The sequence below is a fragment of the Delphinus delphis genome, chromosome 20 (assembly GCF_949987515.2).
Source record: "Delphinus delphis chromosome 20, mDelDel1.2, whole genome shotgun sequence".
Classification (NCBI taxonomy): domain Eukaryota; kingdom Metazoa; phylum Chordata; class Mammalia; order Artiodactyla; family Delphinidae; genus Delphinus; species Delphinus delphis.
In genome coordinates, this window is record NC_082702.1 from 26628863 (window position 1) to 26648630 (window position 19768).

General features: G+C 51.0%; 1 protein-coding gene across 1 annotated transcript; it reads right to left on the reverse strand.

Annotated features, from left to right (window-relative positions):
* Positions 1-6: 6 nt before the first annotated feature.
* Positions 7-15877, reverse strand: SALL1 (spalt like transcription factor 1). Its single transcript, XM_059999942.1, is given in 4 exon segments — positions 7-373; positions 375-770; positions 1914-5350; positions 14407-15877. Coding segments are annotated over 4 exon segments (3954 nt in total). The 5' UTR covers positions 14483-15877; the 3' UTR covers positions 7-328.
* Positions 15878-19768: the final 3891 nt, after the last annotated feature.

The following is a 19768-nucleotide window of genomic DNA, read 5'->3' on the forward strand; positions in this document are numbered from 1 at the left end:
GCCAGATTAAGACCGCCTAGCAGGGCAACTTGCAATTGCCATAAATGTTACAGCAAGTTTACAGGACTCTAGTCAATTAGTATTTAGTCCAAAAATACAGAAGACCAAAGTTAACGCTTGCATCCTGTTTGCAAAGCCAGATTATATCACTAATAAATAAGCTTTCTTAGAACTCTAGAAGTTGAACAAGGTACAAAAGAATGTCTTCAGAATGTTGTAGTTCAGAGATCTGGGGGGACCAGAAGGTGGGGGGCACGGGGGCAAGGAGTAGGAGGCAACCATGGGTCTCATTCTGAACGGGGATGCTCTTTCTCCAGCCAGAGTGGGTTTAACTGGTGACGATCTCTTTGCTGTCTTCCACGAAGCGGGTGAAAACGGAAGTTGGTTCCATTCTCGCTGCTTGCCATCTTCTCCAGGCCAGCCAGGGGCGCACTGGGCTCTGAGTTCTGGAGCTTCTCCAGGTTTCCCGTCAGCCCACTAATAGGTGAGCTGCTCCCGCTGCCCAGGCTTCCAGGAATTGGAGGGATGCCGCCGTTCTGAATGACCGAGATCTCGTTGGCCTTCATCGCCAGCCCATTGGAGAGCGCTGCTGCATACTGATTCCAGAAACTGGAAGGATCCCCACTTCCTGACCTGGCCGCCAAATCCTTCTGGAACATTTCTGGGAACTTGACGGGATTGCCTCCTAGGAATGTCATGGGGCCGTCCACGGAGAGCCGGCGACCCCGGCGGGCAGGGGCGCTGTTCCACATGTGAGTGCCCATGTGTACCTGGGATGCGGGAAGAGAGGAGAGGAGGGAGAAAAAAACGGGAGAGAGAAGAAGGGAGAAGCTGAATAGTTGAATCTGTCTCAACTCATATCCCAACACTCACAGGGCAAGTGGCCGCAATGTCTATTCTTATTACCTGCCCGACAGTGGGAAGGGTAACAAGACCTGTCCACTCCAGTCCACTGGTAATAAGGTGTCTGCTCTCTATAGCCCTGGGCTGCCTTTCCTCTGCCCGGGCAAGGATGCCTTACTTACTCCTTTTTTATTACCTGTATTTAGCTTATAATGGCCTCAAGCAAGCCAGTCAGTCACAGATAGCTCCTTTCAGGGGGGAGAATTGTTACGTCCACTCTCATTGCCATGGTAAGTATTGCATCTGACACCTTTTACCCTATAAATGTCCTTTTCAGATGGGAAGAAAGTGCCCCTCACTGATTGCCCATTGGAGGGCCTGTGCGTGGAGAGAAAAAGCCAGAAAGTAATTATTCATTTCACTTTACTGGCCGTAATCTCTAGAGAAATACTCTGTCAACAGAAAAATGTACACAGTAAGAGTGTTCAACTGTTGCTCTAGAACTTAAGCATATTTGCTTTCTTTCCAACACATATCAGTAGGAAATGTTGTATGATCAATTATCATAATACCCATTAGCAGAGTGGTGACGTTACTGTTTTTAGAAAGACAAACCACGCTGGACTGCAGAGTTATGAAAAGATAGATGCCAACGCTGAGGAGAACTGTAATTATTAAGTGATACGGGCAGCACACAGGCCGCACGGAGGTCTTTAATCAATACCCCATGGCAACGCTGGGCTGTCTGACTTGGTAGGTAAAGCAATTCATTTGGTGCACTTAGCGAGTCAACAGGACTGGGCCGCCGCTTCGCTTAGGTACCAAATTATTCAATGCACCGTGACATTCAGCAAAGCTGCGGCCTGCCCTAGTCCCTGCCGTGACCCCGACCTGCACGGGCACCCACATTTCTCCAGATCGGTCAGGTGCAACAGGTTCCCTTTCGAGAACTCTCTCCCTGACTATCCGGACTGAAGACTCTGGGAACGTACCTTACAAACAGTCAACGGCCAGGAGAGAGAGAGGGTGGCTAGGGTGGGTCTGGGTGAGGTACAGGTGGAGGGAGGTACCTTAAGATTGCCTTTTGTTGTAAAAGCTCTTCCACAAATAGTGCAAGCAAAGGGTTTCTCTCCAGTGTGAGTTCTCTCGTGAATCTGCAGGGCGCTCGACGAGGAGAAGGTCTTGCCACACGTGTTGCAGTAGTGCTGTTTGGGGGTCCTCCTGGGCAGAGCTGGGAGCAGAACTGGGGACGTGGCGGACGATGACAGAGGCCCAGAAGGGACGTGACTGGTGGGGGTGTCCTTACTGTCCTGAGTCGTCACATGCACGAAGCCGTTGACCTCTGTCTTGATGAGAGACGCCAACGAGTTGGCGGGAATCACCGCCGAGTTCTGATTGGGGCCAAGGTTGGAACTGGGCTCAAAGAGCTGTGATGGTAGATCTCGCATCTGATGTGTCAACATGTGTTGCTTCAAATTACCCTTGGTGGAAAAGCCACGATTGCAGACTGTGCAAATAAATGGTCTCTCTTTGGTATGACTTCTGTAGTGAATGTCCAAGGCACTCTGACAAGCAAAGGTTTTGCCACAAATGTCGCAAGCAGTGTTTTTAAATTTACCCCGGTCTCTGAAAGGGAAGAGGATCCCCAGAGAATCTTCTTTGATGATTTTCTCTGTGTGACTAGATGTCAAATCCAAAGCCCCACCGTTCACTGGGGTGGGAGACAAGCCATTGGCAAAGTCGCTTGCCCCTGCTCTCTGTGGCTTCTCCTCGGCGCTGGGTGACTTGTGGAACTCCTGGGTGCTGTTGGATGGGGACAGAGCCTGCATGGAGGAGGTAGACTCTGAGATGGCCGGGCTGCCAGCACTCTGGCTCTCCATGTCACCACCCACCGAGGACGAATCGTTGGTCAGGACGTCCCCCTCGACCGACCCGTTCTCCACTGACTTCAGGCTGGCCTGCAGCTGCTCTGCCAGGCCCGCATTGATCATCTTCATCTGATTTTCCAAAGCAGCGATGCTCGACATCTCTAGAGGCAAAGGCGAGGAAGACAGGCTGTCTTGGGACGCATCCGCGGACTTGGGCGTGTCCGGGATGCTGCCCTCAGGACAGTCTTCCATGTTTTCATCGGAGAAGTTGTCTAGGTCATCAAAATTTTTCTCATCAAAGGAGCCCGTGTCAGACTCCATGGACTCGGGGTAGCTGTCAGGGACCGGGGTGTTGGGAATCTGGCCCCCCATGTGCATTCGGATGTGCTGCTGTAGGACAACGGCGTTCGTGAACTTCTTCTGGCAGATGGGGCAGGAATGCTGGACTCTGAGCGGGGGCATAGCACGATGGACGCTGTAATGGGTTTTCAGGTTCCCTTTCGTGGTGAAGGCCCGGCCACAGATCTTACACTTAAAGGGCCTCTCCCCGGTGTGGGTGCGGTAGTGCATCTTCAAGGCGCTCTGACAACTGAGGACCCGGTGGCAGATGACACACTCATTGGGGTCAGTGGCCTTCTTGTCAATGTTTTCGACCAGCTGCTGAAGCTTGGATGTCTCTGAGGCCTGGGCTGAGTCCAAGAGTCCCCCAAAAGGAAACTTCGACTTGAACTGCTCGGACATGAGCGGCAACAGAGGGTTGGTGAAAGTCGAGGCACTGCCTGGGCCAACGTCGGACGCTAGGGAGCTCAGCACGCCAGTGCTCACGGTTGGGGCTGAGCTGGGGACCACGCCGCTCTCTTCGCTTTTGCCACTGGAGGGGGGCCCAGTGGAACCTTCCGCTTCCTCTGGGAGCCCACCCGGGTTTCTCGAGGCCGGCTCGGGAGCCCCGGAGTCACTTTTGACGGAGCCCGGGGGGCTGGCGGCAGAATGGCTGATGGGGATGGGGGCTGGCTCTTCGGTCTTGATGAAGGGTGTGAGGCTTGGGAGGGTCGGGGGCAACGGCAGGCCGACTGAAGTGGTCAGAGTGGGCAGGACCGGTTTGGTGTCTAGCCAGCTGGTGACCGGCTTTTCTGGAGGAATGGACATGCCGTAGGGGATGCCGGTACTGGTCGGGATGTTGTCCAAATGCTCAGGCACGGGATAGGGGTTCATCTGGATGTGAGGGTATTTCTCTTTGTGGCGCTGGAAGTGGACTTTGAGGTTCCCCTTGGTGGAGAACCTGTTCCCGCAGATGTTGCACTTGAACGGCCTCTCTCCGGTGTGGGAACGGAGGTGGATCTGCAAGGCACTGTCGCTTCCGAAGACCTTCGCACAGAACCTGCACTTGTGTTTGAAGAAGGCCTCGTCCGAAGCGCTTTTTGCTTCGAAGGCAGTGACATTTGGTGGCTTGCTTTTTCTTTGCTGGGCCAAGGCAGACAAGGAGTTTAAATCCTCTGCCGTCGTTCCGATGTTGGGCAAAGGGCTGGGGAAAACCGAGTTAGCAGGGGCCGGCTGAGGTAGAAGTGGATTAGATGCAGGACTCAATAGACTGCTTATTGCAAAAGCTGGTGAGGAAGATGCCGAGACTGCGGGGTTGCCGGCATGGGCATGGGAGGCACCCGCGCTCGAAGCCACTTTTTCCGAGGAGGGGGTGGGAACTGCCGCCGCCAATATGTGAACGCTGGGGGAAGAGCCGCTGTGGGGTGGACCGATGGTGTTGCCAGAACTGCTCTGAGGTAGCTGGATGGGGGGGAGCTGTTTCACACCGCTGATGCTGGCAGATTGGCTAGCGAGGCTCTGTGCTAACCCAGCTGCTGCCGCCAGCTGCTGAGATAAATGGGAGCTGAGTGTGGACAAGGGGTTGGCAGATGTTCGTACAGTACCTGGAGAAGGACTAGAAGATGTTGGCAAGTCTGTGTTCTGAGAAGCCAACAGCAATATTTGGTGACGAATCTGTTCGATCAGTTGCAGCTGGTGGATCTGCTGCTGCTGCAGAGCTAAGAGCTGGTCCATCAGGGCCGGGACGGCCAGCTTGCCTCCGGAGGCCCCACTGCACCTCGCTTCCTGGGAGAACTGGGCCACCGCCACCTTGGTGCTCTGGAGGTTCTCGATGATGACGTTGCTGTTGATCACAGAGAAGTTGCCCAGTGTTGTCAGGTCCCCGAGTTGAGGTAGAGAGGTTGTGATCGCTGAGGTACCTGGGCAGGAGCTGCCGCTGCTGCAGCTTGGGGGGGCACTGCTGTCGCCACCGCTGCTCAGGGGGCCGCTGGCGCCTTTGCTGGCCGCTGGGGCCTCCACCTCCATGGACTCTTCCCTGTCCGGTCCGTGGGGTTCCGCCAGGTCACTGCAGTCTCCTTGCTCTGTCTTGTTAGCCGTGTCGTTCATCTGTTCCTCGGGATGATCCGGAGTGGGGCTGGGGGAGAAGGTTTCAGGCGGGGACGCTGAACTTTCATTTACAATTAAAACTAGTTGGTTTTTAGTACAGTTCTTCTTGTGGAGCAGAAGATCTGACAATTCAAAGAACTCGGCGCAGCACCGGCCGCAGACGTGGGCATCCTTGCTCTTAGTGGTGCGGTTGGGTTGACCCTTCTCTGTGTCTCCTGCAAACGTCAAAAGGAGCAGGGTTAGCGAGTGAGCCAGGACACCCAGACATCCATGACTTCAAAAAAAGAGAAAGGGGTCGATCAACTCTTTTCTCCCTGCGAAACTCAAAACGGTGGCCCCTGAAAAACAATCAATATTCCCTAAGAACAATCATGATTAAAATTTTAGGCTGTTGGAGGACTTCCTATCAAGCTGGTATCTCCGAGAGCCAGGACCTTCAGGTCATCCATCAAGATATAAAATACTGCGAACTGCAGGCATTGGTGCATAATGAAATTCCATAGCAAAATATTGATTTCCAATATTTTATACACGTTATTGTCTACTCATCCAGAGACGGTCCAGCCACCATCCTGAGGACTTATTAGGCTCTTGAGTTTCTGTCAACCTTATTCATTTTCAACTGATTCAGAGATATCTGTGACAGTTTGTTCTGTCACTAAACTAATTTGTAGTCATTCAGGTTCCAATCAGTGGTTGACAAGGGGGAAAAAATGCATATCACCAAGCTGAAGACGGACAACTTGAAAATCACCTCCAGCCCCTACCTAGAACCTGAGCTACGTCTGATCCGTGACAAGCACACTTTAGCCACATCAGTAAGAAATCCTCCAGACCGCTCAAGACTCAGTGGAACACAAGAGAAAGCAACGTGCGCCCCCCCCCCGCCAACACACACACACACACACACACACACACACACACACACACACGAGAGAAACACAATGATCATAATCCGTTACAAGGCCTGCCTGGCACCTATATATCACCCTGTGGCATGTTTATTTTTAAAATTAAAGAACGCAACTGTGGCTACCATCCCGCTAATCAAGGAATATATGCCACTACGCTCCAAATGGCAACATTATGCCTCTAAATATTTCAGCAAAAGTGCTCTACGTATAAAGACTGGCACAGGATTTACATTTCTGATTAAACATCAACTTAAAGAAAGATGTGCAGCTAAGGGGAAGTGAAGAATAATTCTTGGTTTCCAGTTTGGAAATGCTTTGCAATTCTCCTTGTCTGAATGCCTTTAAAAACACTTTGCTCTTAACTGTTATCAATTGTTTAACAGATTGTCCTGAACCTTTCATTATAAAATCCCTTTATTTCATGTTTGTTTCCACTGGTTGCTCAGATTTCTTCTCACTAAGATCCATTTTAAACATAAAAATCTCCAACTCCAAGCTAACATCCTATTCAAAGACAGGATGGCGTCCCATTGTTTGCCCAGCATGGGGAACACCAACTTCTGTTGTACAAATGGTGTGTGGTCATCTCCGAAGGCTGTGAAAAAAAAAAAAAAAAAACTGTTTAATTCAAGGATTACCTCCCTGTGTGCTTTTCTGCAGAACTGAATCAGATAATAGTTAGTTTCCATGACTTCCAAATTGAATCTCCCAGAAAACTTGCAGGGGGGAAAAAAAAAAAACTAATTGCAAATATGAATAAACGCAAAATCAAAATGCTGCTTTTTCAGTAAACTTAGAGTTGACTCAAAAGAGCCTGCCATTTGCCTCTTTGTAGTAAACATCAAAAAAAAAAAAAAAAAGGAAAAAGAAAAGAAAAGCTTGAGTAGTTTTGCATTCCAGAAAATATAATTAATACCCAAATACTAACTTCTGAAAATTCCTTAACTCTGTTTGCCTTGAGTGATACCACAGTTGATTAGAAGCCCTGGTAAAGTATGCCAAACGTATGCGCACTTTAGTCACTGGGAGGGTTATTTGAGTAGCTAAGTTATACTTAACAAGCTAGCTTTCCTAATACCCATCTTTTAATCTCCGCAAGGGTATAGTGCAAAATGCATTAACAATACAAAACAAATCTTGGTTGGAGCAGAAAATACCAATAATGATTCAGTTTTAATTTAATGTTTAATCATCCTAATTGGCACAGGATTCCTCTGCACATTCAAGGTGCTGTTTTAAGCCCTTTCTGTCTCTCTCCCTGCTTTAAAATAATGTAAACAAAATACGCTAAAGTTATGTTGCTTAACTTGGGATGAAAATAATGTGACAAAAATTCTGTTTAAAGTTTCTTATTTTGACAACCAATTTTAAATGATGCATCCATTTCAGATGCTTATTTTAAACTAGGAAATGCAATTCCTAATATATTCAACCGAAATGTTATTTCTTTCTCTTTGCACATTTCCATATGTAATGGTTATGTTTCCATCTACTTTTACAGCCAATTATGAAGGAACAAAAGCTATTCTGTTTGTTCACACATTTTCAACAAAATGCATTAAAACTATTATGTCAGCATGTTCTATTAAGCTCTGCATTCAGTGGAAAATACTTTTCAACCAGCTCACATTTATCAAAACATAAAGCCACTTTAAAACACAGTTTTGCTTGGTCAGCTGGGCTTAGACAAATAATGACAGATTCAGAACTAAATAACTAGCAAGGGAAATCAGAAAACTGACTTCGTCAATTGTACACATTACAATGCAGTTGTTTCAAATATTTAGCACATCTGTGCTCACGATTAAAGGGCATTTTTAATTCTTTATAACTTGCAAACATCTGATATTCTCATAATATAGAGAGAAAATAAAAAAGGTTACTTTACAGGATTTAGCTGATTATTACTTTCCTGTGCTCCAATTCTGCATTTGTGCTGTTTCAAGACTCACTTGAGAATTTTCAAGTTTTTTGACCTGAACATTTTTACATCTAGGGTTGTGCTAACTGGATGGAAAATATAGACATTTAAAAATAAGTGCCTGCCTTCTTCTAAGAGACTGTGTTTTAAAAAAGCTGCCTATATTTTACCTTAGATTTTCACATTTTAATAAGCTGACATTTGATCTCACTGTAGAGTCAACTAATTTAATTTCCTGATGTTTATGAACACCAAAAAAAAAAAATCCTGATATCTATTTTGATTTATTTCAAAAGCAGGTGTCGCTACACTATCATCGTTCTTAACTTTAAATCTATCTGCCTTCTGAACAGAATTCCAACGAAACAGCTTTATAAAAAAAAAAAAGATGAAACATGAGGACTAGCTTGAATCTTTAACTACCAAAGGAAATATTTTAAGTTGTGATAAGATACACACACACACACACACACAAACATGTTCTAATTCATTTTTCTGACCATTTGCTATCTTGCATCTCTCTCAATAATCTGTTACACAGGATTGCAACTGGTGACCCCCTTATAGTAAATACAGTTGCCTTGTTCCCTGTACTATGGTGAAAACAATATTCCAGTTCCTCTCCTATGGATTTTGCATACAAATTAATTTTGTAATCGTGGTCATATAGAAAAATTTAAGAAGTAGTGGTTTTCTAAGTATGTACACACAAAAAGATATTTGGAATTTTCTGGGTTTCTTTTCCCCCGCTCTGGGTCAGGAGAGGAGGTGATCTTATAGCTCCAGCCAATGTATATGAAAATCCCAGATGTTTTAGTTCTCATTGTACCGTTTAGGTTCTTGACGCCCATTTCAAATGTGTCAGTTTTCATCATCTGAACTAAACATTGCAGAATAGGAGACAGAAAATTGAAGTGTTCCAGTGTATCCGTCTGCTGAGAAAACAAAAATACAACTATGCCCCACACTGAAAGGTTTAGCCAGCCAGGAAAACAAAACAAAACAAAACAACACAACAGCCCTACTGTACCATGTTGAGTTTTCCTTTTTGGAGCTCCCCGGAAAGACCCTTCACTTGACTTCCCATTACCTTCAGCTCACATTAACATTTTTAATAGAGCCTCACAAGATTGTGATTTTGGAACCTATCATTTTAACTGGCTGTTCCTTTTTGTAGACCAATTTCCAAAGGCTATCACAAACATTTTTGATTGATTGGTCTTTTCTCGTTTTTCTTTTTCTTTCACAGACCTGGGAAAAACCTGCATCCGAATAACCAGCTTAAGATTCCAAAGCAATTTTCAACACCGCCACATATGCTCTGCATATTTTCTGTAATGTCTTAAGTTTCCTCTATGGGATATGCAACCACATGACACATTTTACTGGCCCCCTTCAAGTCCCCTCACTGTTCTGACTGGGATTAGCGTATTCTTGAGGGGAAGAATACAAGGGAAAATCTCTGAAAAAATAACAACACGGACAAGACAGTCCTTTGAAAATCGTGATACCAGCCCACCTAATGTACACAATAAATGAAAGGGGAAAATGTCTTCCCCTTGGATGAATCAAACTGAACACTAGATGGGGTTCCAGTTGCAAGGGTTTGTTCAAAAACTTCTTTGTGGCTTTCCTCTTCCAGTGACGCGTAAAAGAGACTGCTTAAGGCGAGATCTAAACTTTGACTACATAAACATTGGCAAAGGCACAAGAAACTAAATCCCTGTTGTTTGAGGGTAAAACTGAGCTATGGGAACTACCTGTCAATCTTCCCCTTTGGGGGTCTGGCATCTGAGGGTGACAGGGGAATAAGGTTAGGAAAAGAAGCCAAGCTGATAAGGTGAAACTAAAATAAACTTCGAACTTCCTGCTAAGTGACTAGCGAGACTCAATTTGGGGGTCACTGGGAAGATTCTGAAGGACATATTATGATCTGGACCTTGTCACCTCTGCATGGGAGGAGGCTAGCAAAGGTTAAAACAGCTCGACACATCTAGGTTTTCTAAAGCCTGGCACACCGACTTTTTTTCTTTTGGAGGGGGAGGGGTGCTGGTTCTTGGGATAATTTACCATCTCCTTCGTTCAACTGCTCAGTGACTGCCGTTTTGGTAATCTAAGAATATTTGGGAAGACTGGGCTAGCTGTATCAGGCGGTACCTTAGAAAAACCCAATTAAGTCTACAGAAGGAATTAGTTCTGGTTACTCCACTGAGCTTGGCTTTTCCCAATTTCAAAAAAAACTGAACTGCTGGTCTAAGTCTCCCCCAGCTTTTCGGTAAGATCTCTGCATTAAAAATTTGGGTTTCTGCTTTCTAAAGGACTGTGGGTCAAGACACCTTGCTACCTGCGAAAGTAGAAAGAAATGAAATAAAGTCCCCAATGAATAACCTATAAATTGGCACTCGTGCCTATAAACCATAGGTGAACCTGGATGTAAAATAAATCACAAAACATTCGGTATCACAAATCCACTTTAACACATGCTTTCTCGTGTCCATCCACCCTTCGCTTGTTTGTGTGTTTGTCACATTTTTGGAAGTGTGTACAGCCTGCAGCAAACCGCCCCCCCCAAACAGTTTGCATTTTCTCAACCAGAATCTTCCATTATGCCACAAACTTAAAATAGGCCTGATTAAACATGAGTACTTTCCAACTGCTTTATCGTGCAGGTGTCCGTTTTTCAAAAAAAGCAATTAATTACAGTTCTCTCTAACCTTTGGGCCCAGAAATCAATGTGTTGCCATTAAGATGCTCACAATGAGTAAATTACTTTGGTAAATAATAGAATTTCATTATTAATATAAATAAGAGGAATTTTTATGATACTTTATATGAGAGGCAGGGTGTTATCTCCAGTTCATGATGCTTTTATCTTTCTTCCAATATGATCTTTTCCTTGAAAAAGCTGGGCACCGAAATCCTTTCTTAATAGATGAATGGAGTCTCAGTGGGCCATCCATGTAGTTCCAGGAATCTTAAAAACACTACCCAAAGAAGAAAAACCCAACACACACACACACACACACACACACACACACACCCTGAAATCCAAATCTCTAGTAAAGAACCCACATATAAAATCATTAGATTCTAATGTGCCCGTTCCTCAGAATTATTTATCTCGGTAAATAATTTTCCCAATGGCAGTCATCTTTCTACAAGTAATTCGAGACTTGTTGAATATCATTTAAGAGACAAGTAAGGTGGTAAAATCTTGGTTTCATAGGAAACAGAAAAAATCCCCCAGTTTATGTTAGGGTTTTATAGGTGCACCAAAAGTAGAATTAAAATATGAACATCATAAGACTGACCAAATAATCTTGTTTTCTTGAACTTGTTCCGATGAAGTTATCCTCCGGGCTGCTGAGCCTGGCTGGGATTTTCTTTGTATGCGCACACACTTAAACACACACAGGCGTGACATGCAGCCCAGCAAGCCTGGCTGCTCCCAGCCTTGGGAGTCGCTCCTTCAGGGCTCTGGTAACTGGGGTCTACAAACTTTTCTAGGTCCCACTCTGGGCTGAGCTCACGAAATTGCAGATGCCAGCATCTGCTGAGGGTACCGCCGACTAGATTTCATTTGGTGTGTTCAACATTTCATTTGCCATATTGTAAGCCCATCTCAAGATAGAAAAAAAAGTAACCACATTGTTTAAGGAAAGGTTTATCTTCTAAAAATTTAACAATTTTGTGTATATTAAGACAAACAAACAAACCAACCCGCAAACCAAAAAACAGAACCCGACAGACAACTCTTTGAAGTGTATTTTCTGGGTGGATAGAAGAATGGGTTGCTGAATATACTGCATGAAAGGTGGTGACTTTTTAAAGGTAACTTGGAGACAAGTCATGATCTCTCAGTTCTCTGTATCTCACAACTATTCCCAAATAAAAAGAACTGGAGTGTGTAAGGCCCTCCTGTAAATCAGACACGCAGGAGGATTAGTTGTGTACTAATATTATTACAACATACTAAATCCTGTAACCCTATTACAAAATCTACCCTCTAGGCAGCTTCTCCTAAACTTATTGTTCAACCATGTAAAAACAGTCATAATCTAAAACCATTACAACTGGAGAAAAGGAGGGGGGTAGGGAGAGGTGAGAAAGGGGGCTGGGAGGGGAGTGTTTCCTACGGTGCCCCTAACAGTTTACTGCCTCTTAGGACAATGAACCAGCTTTGGGGGATAAAAAAGAAAGAAGAAAGGAAGGAAGGAAGGAAGGAAAAAAGGAAAAGAAAGAGAAAAAAGAAAGAAAGGAAACTTGATTCAGTGACTTAACTAACTTACCTCAAAGCTCAAATAAACTACAAAAAAAAAAGTCCTAATAAATAATAATGGTCAGAGGTAGTGAACCCCATTTATGCTATCGCTTTATGAGAAGCCTTAACTATTAAAAACTCTGGATTCAGAAAGCGACAGGAAAAAGGCAAAGATCTAGCAAGCATCAATTCTCTGGGAAGCCCGAGCCTTTATTTTTTCTTTTTTGAAAATATAGAAAATCAGTACACATTAATTAAAAAAAAAAAAAAGACTTAAAAAACTCTTGCCTCTCCTCCCATGAGGTTTGGTCCTCTACAAACTGTTAACTTTAAGAGTATTACTGTGAGGACGGTCTCACCAGAAACTTTAGGAAAGATGGGTGTGGGAGTGAGATGCAGAAGAGACCAGCTGAGAAAACCCAGAAAAATACCGAGGCAGCGGCCTTGGGTAATTTCACCTCACTGTACCTCGACTACCCGGTCTCGCCTGGGGTGGAAAGCGGGGATCAGGGGTTCTTCTCAGCGGACTGAGAAATCGCCGAGGCTCTGGGTAAGGCTTGAAGCTCCAGAAAGTACTGGGGTGGAGGGAGCAAATACTGTAAACAAGTTCCTTAATCGGTCTCTGTTCTCCCCAATTTCTTAAGGGACCCCCCACGCCAGGAGTCCCCTTTCAGGACAGTCGGGGTTTAGAGGGTGGGAGTCCCTTCGCTTCTCTGCCTGGGTTCTGCGCGGGTCCCTGCGCCCCAGCTCAGCTGAGAAGCAGGCCTCTCAGGAAGGACCCCGGGACCCTGGGGCCCGGGCGGCCGCAGAGTTTAGGGGACAGAGGTGCCGACCAAAGGGCACGCTTCGGAGCCCTATCGGGGTCCAGTTCCCTCCTCCACACCCCAAAATGACACCCGGGACTGGAGCATCCCGAGTCGCGGAGACCGCTTGGGGGTTGCCCCTCGTCCTTCCGCAGCCGAGGGGCGAGCATTGTGCCCGGGGAACCGAGCCCGAGCGCCGCTCCATCGCCTCTGGCCCTGGGCCTGGGAGCTCGGAGGCCCCTAAAGTGAAACACCTTTAGGAATAAGGAAGGATTCGAGGTGTCCTCCCTCTGTACCCCCGACTCCCTGCCTGGATCTCTCCCACTCTCGGCCTTAGCTCCCTAACACAAACTTTGTTCTGGACTTGTTCGTTCCTTTCGGGACCCCTCAGCTGTCGTCTCCATCGTAAGAAGCCAGTGCCTCTGTTTTAGGGGGATTCTCTCGTGGCTAGATAGCACCCCAGGTCTGAAAAAACGACCCTTACGACTCCTGGAAGTACAAGGTACCACGATCCTCAGCGGGAGCCAACCGAGTTTAAAGATTTCTTGGGGGCGCGGGGGATGCATGTGTTGGGAGAAGAGATGCTGGGATAAACTTGGGTAGCCGGACACCGACACTTTCCCCCGCCTGCCGGCACTCAGTCTGGGGAGCACCCAGCTGCAAAGAGCACTCTCCACTCCGGCCTCCACCCCGGTGTGTCAGGCACGGGCGCCCCAACACAGGTCCCCATCTTCTTGCAGCTCCGAACTCCCAAAGGCACCCCATTCCGCGGTGCGGGCCCGGGAGGAGTGGGAGCGTTGGGGGGAGGGGGAGCGCGGCGCAGGGAGCTCCCCCCACGTTCCGAGTTGAGCCCAGAGCACAAAGTAAACTTCCTTCCCTCAGGCAGCAGGGCCAGGGCGGCGGAGGCCAGACCGGGGCCCCGGGCGCGGGCCGGGAAGCGCGTGGAGCCCAGCGCAGGCAGGGGCCGACGGCCTCTGCCCGCACCCGCGCCCCGCCGGGCACCCGGGCCCCTGCCGCAGCTTGGCGGGTTCCGGGCTCCGCTCCCCGGAAAAGCCGGGACGGAGAAGCAAGGCCGGCGTGCCCTCTCTCCTCCCCACAGGAGGACCCAACAACTCCGGAAAGATCCTGCCGGGAGAAGTGTTTGCTTTCCCCGTTGCAAGGGGGGAAGCCCAGCAAAGGCAAATTGAAAATTAAAAAGAAAAAAAAAAAAATCGCGGAGTCGAAAAGGCGATTCGGAACACGGCGGCGGTGCCGCGGCCGGGCGGTGGGCGCAGGGGTCAGCCGCGTGTGCGTGGGTGCGAGTGCGCGTGAGTGTGAGTGCGAGTGCGTGTGTGCGCGTGTGTGTGTCCGCGGCGCGGTCCGGAGCACTCACCATCTCGCCGGGGGAGCGAGGCCACTTCGGGGTCGGATTGGAAATGTTGAGGCTTCGCTTGCTTCCTCCGCGACATGCTGGCTCAAACATCAGCTGGGGCAGAATAAAAAATTACTAAAAAAAAATCTTCTCAAAATTACGGAAATCGAGCGGCGGCGGCGGCGGCGGCTCCCCCCGCCCGCCGGCCCGCCCGCCCCCTCCCCGGCTCCCCGGCCCCGGGCGCAGCGCGCATGTGTCCTGCTATAATTATGATTATCAATAATGCATTGCGATTAATCATAGAGGGGCTCTTTGAAAGGCGATTGGCACCGGGCCAGCGCTATTCAAACCCGCTCGCCTTAATCAATTAGTTCGTGATTTGCTGCAGACCCCTGTCTCTCCGCGCGCTGGCCCAATAAGCCGGCCGCGGGGCTGGCTCTGCGCGCCGCGCCGCCCGACACTGGGTTAACCCTCTTCGCGACCGCCAGGGACTCCGCGGCCGGGCCGCCGGGGGCCTGCCTCCTCGCCTCTGCGCACCAGGCGCCCCGGCCTGAGCCCCCCTCCCTCCCTCGGCCCCCCCGTCCCGGGCTGGGCCGACCCAAATTAGCATGCCCTCCCCGGAATTAAGCCTCCCCGGGTGGGGGGTGGGGCCGGGCGGCGGGGCCTGGGGACCCGGGCTGCAGGCGCGCGGCGAACTTCCCAACTCCGGCGCTAGGCGCGCCGGCCCGCGGGGGGAGGGAGTCCCGTGGCGGGATTTGGGGGTAGGAAGTCCCGTTTCTTGAGTGTTTCTTCGTTTCTTTAAGAGCTACCAGAAAGCAGCCCACCCCTACACCCATTAAAAAAAAAATAAGCGAGTGGGGAAGAGCCAGCCCCACGCCGGTCCGCCTCCCGCCCGCGGCCAGGCCTCCCTCCCGCTCGCCGCCTGGCTCGGCGCTCCTTCGCCCCGAGTTCTCCATCCCCCGGATCCCGGGCTCGCGGGGCGCGGAGAAGAGGACCAAGGAAAGGTTTGGGAACATGACGGGTTTGGGGCTTTGGGGGGAGGGGCAGCTCTCCCGCCACCCCGATCCTCCTCAAAGGGCCCCGATCCTCCAGCCTCTCGCTTGCTCCCTCGCTCCCTTTCTCTACCTCGGACATTCCCAGGACAATTAGGGCTGAAGTTTTCGGGAGAAGCGGCCCCGAGCCCGTGGGATAAGGGGGCGGCCCGGCTCCGCCCAGGACCCCTCCCGGACCTCCCCCTCGGCAGCCCGGGTTGGCTGCAGGGTGCGTCACTCCGCGGGGAGGCGGCGGCGGCCGTGGCGCCGCAGATCCCGGGGCGGGCGGCGAGCGGGGACCGGCCTGGGATCCGAGTTCAGCTCCAGCCGGGGGGAGGGGAGGGGCCGCCGCTTACCCAGCACGCTGCAACCCTCCCCTGGCCTCGGGAGGCGCGGGCCTGCCCCGCCGGGCTCCGGGCAAGGCCAGTCCCCGGGACCCCTGGGCTCCGCGACCTGGGGGAGGGGGCCGTACCCCAGGCTCCTGGCGAGGTGACCGAGCTGAGCCGGGAGTGAGAGGGGGGCTCCTTGTCCGCAGCTGCCTGGCCCGGCAGAAGCTCGCCTCCACCTCTCAGGCACTTGCCGACAGCGGCGCCCAAACTTTTCGCACCAGCTCCATCTCCCCAGGCTGCGATGCAGCCTCCCCACCCGAGCCCCAGAGCCCGGAATGGGGATCCCGGGGCCCGCACTCCCTCCGCTGGGCTCGGGCGCCCGCGAACCTGAGGTTCAGTCCTCGTCTCAGCCTAGCTCTTCCCCCTCGCGCCTCAGGGTCTCCTCGCTCCAAGGTTCCCGAAGTCCTGCGCCCGAGGGACAAACTAAACTTCGGTTGAGTAATGGGGAGGAGGGGGGTGCAGATACACAATCCCTGCCCTATCTCGCGATCGGGAAAGGAGAGGGCTCATAAGGACGCCCCAATTCGGGAGCGCCCTGGAGTCTGGAGAGGAACACAGTCGGTTCGCGCGAAGTGGGCACCAATCTTCGGGTAGAGTTTCGGGTACTCCGGACCCTACTGCGCTCCCCCATGACTCTCTCTAGCTTCTTTGCGCCCCCCTCTTTTGAAAAAACCTAAATCTTTTGTGTGCGGGTGAATGTTTCTGTTTTCCTCCTGGAGACTTTTTCTTGGTATAACTTCTCCTTTCTTTCTCCTTGCTCGCCCTTTCTTCACCTTTTCTCCCGCTTATTTTTCCTCTCTTCTGCCCTCGCTCGGCTCCTAACACACGCGCACACACACGCACACCCTCTGCTCCTCGCTCTTTCTCCCCAGGTCCTGTTGGTTACAGTAGATTTTGATAAAAAGACAAACGAAGCTATCAGTGGGGCTGATGTTGAAGAATGAAGATAATAATGTTTCCATAGGTGGTGCTTCAAATGCCATTATTTCTCACTGAATATTTAAAGAGATCCCTCGGCAAAGATGGATCTGCCTGCTCCTGGGGTGCGAGCCGCTCGCTTCCCCTAGACACCCGGGAAAGTGTGCAGGAACACGTGTACACCCTCCACACACACACACACACACACACACACACACACACACACACACACACACACACACACACTCCGCAAACTGTGATCCTCGCAGACACCCCAACCCGCGCTCTCCCAGGTACACCAACGCGGCCGTATGCACTTGCACACTCGTTTCTCCGCTTATGCCCGCGTTTGGAGCCGCCCCGCATCCGTCTCTAACAATCTTGGCTTCTTTAAAGTCCGGGCCTACGGAGCACCGCGTGCTGCCAGGAACCAAGCGGAGCTGGCGATCCCGCAAACCCCTCTTCCCGGTTCGCGCCGCGTGCTCCGCGGGAAGCTCTCGGGGAGTAGCTTCACACGTGTTCGTTACTTGCTCTGTGTGTGATTAAGATTAAGGGCGGGGGGAAGCTTTCCCTCCCCCCCCAAAAACCACCAAAACAACCAACCAAACGAAATGCACACGCAAAAGCAGCTTCGAGATGTTTAATTAAAAATGGGCGAACAGAGACGAATTAATCGGGGAGATCCAAACTTTAATAACTTTTTTCGTTCTTTTGCGCCCTCGAAGGCGTAGAGGCAGGGGTCTCGCTCCGTGCGCAGCGTCCCCCGCTAATTTCTTGTTTGTTTTCTTTCCCTCTGTGGCCGGGAGAGAGGAGAGGGAAGGTGGAGGAGGAGGGATGGGAGGAGGGGAATGGTCGGAATGGCCGGGAGAGGAGAATTGGTCTTTATTGTTGACGGCAATACATCGATTACGGGCCATTGTCTCAGGCCCAAGTTCCGTGGTTCGCAGACACCGGCGCCGAACTGCCAAGGCGCACGGGTGAGGCTTCATGTACCGCGAGGCAGAGAAATAATTAAATTAATAAAAACGGAGAGAGAGTGGGGGTCGATTTGCACTTTTGAGCGGGTCGAAAGAAGGCTGGGAGTGCGAGTGAGGTTGCCAGAGCTGGAGCCCGTCCCCACGCCCTGCTCACTCAGGAGACCTGTGCGCTCTACTGGGGGTCGCGGGTCCCCGCCTTAGGTGGGGCAGCTGCTGGGGAACTCGGACTGACGGACTTGGCACTTAGGGGTTGCTCCACGTCAAGGAATGGGGGTGGCCCGAAGTGAGGCAGCGGCTGCGCCAGGGTCGTGACCTCGTGGGCCGGCAGGAACCGCACCCGGGGGCGGCGATTGGCGAGCTGTGCAAACTCACATGTGGGGGGCTTGATGCCTGTGTTTCTACCAACACGTTCCCTCAGTTTTCCCAACACCTACGGAGTCCTTGGTGGGTTTGGCTGGGCCGAAGAGCTGGGCCCCAAGGCTTCGGGCCACAGCCGAATTCCCAGCGAAGGGGTTTCCCGGCCTCTCCCCTTCATCCCCTGATCCTGGGACGAGGAGAGGGTGTTGAGCCTCCCTTTTTCTGAGGCCTGGTTCTTCCACCCGCAAAAGAACCTTATTCTGGCCCAGTCTGACCCCGGGTTTGGGATGGAGCCTGGAATAAGGCCTGGCCTGGGCCCGGGACGCTCCTTCTCTTTCCGCCGGCGCGGGCTGGACACTCTACTACCCTTGAACTGAGGGTCGGCCCCACTCGCCCTGCCCCGCGCCCCTGCTTCCTCAGCCCCCCGGCCTCAGGCCCCGCTAGCCCCGCGGCCGAAGTTAGGAGGGCAGGAGAGGAGGTTTCGTTTTCTGGTGCCAAGCAGAAAGCAGCGAAAAGGCGGCCGCGGCGTCCCGGGGGCGGGGGTGGAGGCACACCGATGGTATCAACATTATTGATGGGGAAATATTAGGGGCAGGAGCCCGGAGATCAGGTTCCCAGTCCCTCCCCTACCCGGAGGTGGGAGGGACGGAGTGGGTGGTGGCAGTGGTGGCGGCGGTGGCGCGTGTTGGGATGCGGGCGGCTGAATGCACCCGCATTAAGCACTCTTGGGATTTATTTATATTTTTCTTGTCTGAAAGTTGGGGCGGGGGGAGGAGGAAGGATTGACTTGGCTAGTACCCTAGCCCTTAAGCTCTTTCCCAGGGTTGGGGCCAGAGTGGTGGGAGGAGGGGGCAGGAAAAATGATAAAAAGCAAAGACCAAGTTTGGAAAGCACACCGTAGGCTCGCTTATTTTCCAAGCCCCGGTCCTTCGCTTCCCCGAGAGTTTCAGAAACTCCTTCCTTAACCGAACTGCTGTCGCTCAAATCCTAATCTCTCCTCGGCCACTGGAGAGGCTTCGAACCCGAGGCCTGGGGGAGCAGGCTCAGGTGGGTACCCCCGGCCCCGGCGGAGACTCTGCCGCGAGCGCTTGGCGCGCTGGCTCTCCAGCAGCCAAGTCCCGGCGGCGGCGAAAAGGCGCACTTTCTGGGGGAACCCGCCGCCCGCAGCCAAGGGCTATCTCCAGACCGGCGCCGGGTGCAGCGCGGGGACCAGGCGCCCAGGCGCCGGCCCCGGCGGGAAATTCAGCCGTGGCGAGCGGAGGCCGGGCTGGGTAACCAGCCGCGCGCATCCCAGCCAAGGGTCCCACACTACTGGCAAACTTCGTATTTCTTCTCTTGCAGGGCCATCTGCACGCCGGCATTTAGAAATTGACTTCGCTGGCGACCGCCAAGTGCCTGTGATTTTTTACTTTCCGTCTACAATGAGCGTCTTGCGCTTAAATTCACTGCGCCCTGCATGCAACAGTACCTCGCTAAGGGGTCTCTGGGTATAAAATGCCTCCCAAAGGAAATGTATCGAGGTAGAGAAAGTGAAAAAGACTAATCAAATTTATAAAAAGAAAACCTTTGCTTCCTTTTGGTTAAAATCCCTTTGCGGTTTTCTGAGCGTGAAAAAAAAAAAAATCATCACCATGCAATAGAGTGTAGCTAATTCCTGGAACCTATTAGGAGGATGTCCAGAAAGCCCAGCAGGGCTCACAGATTTATTCCC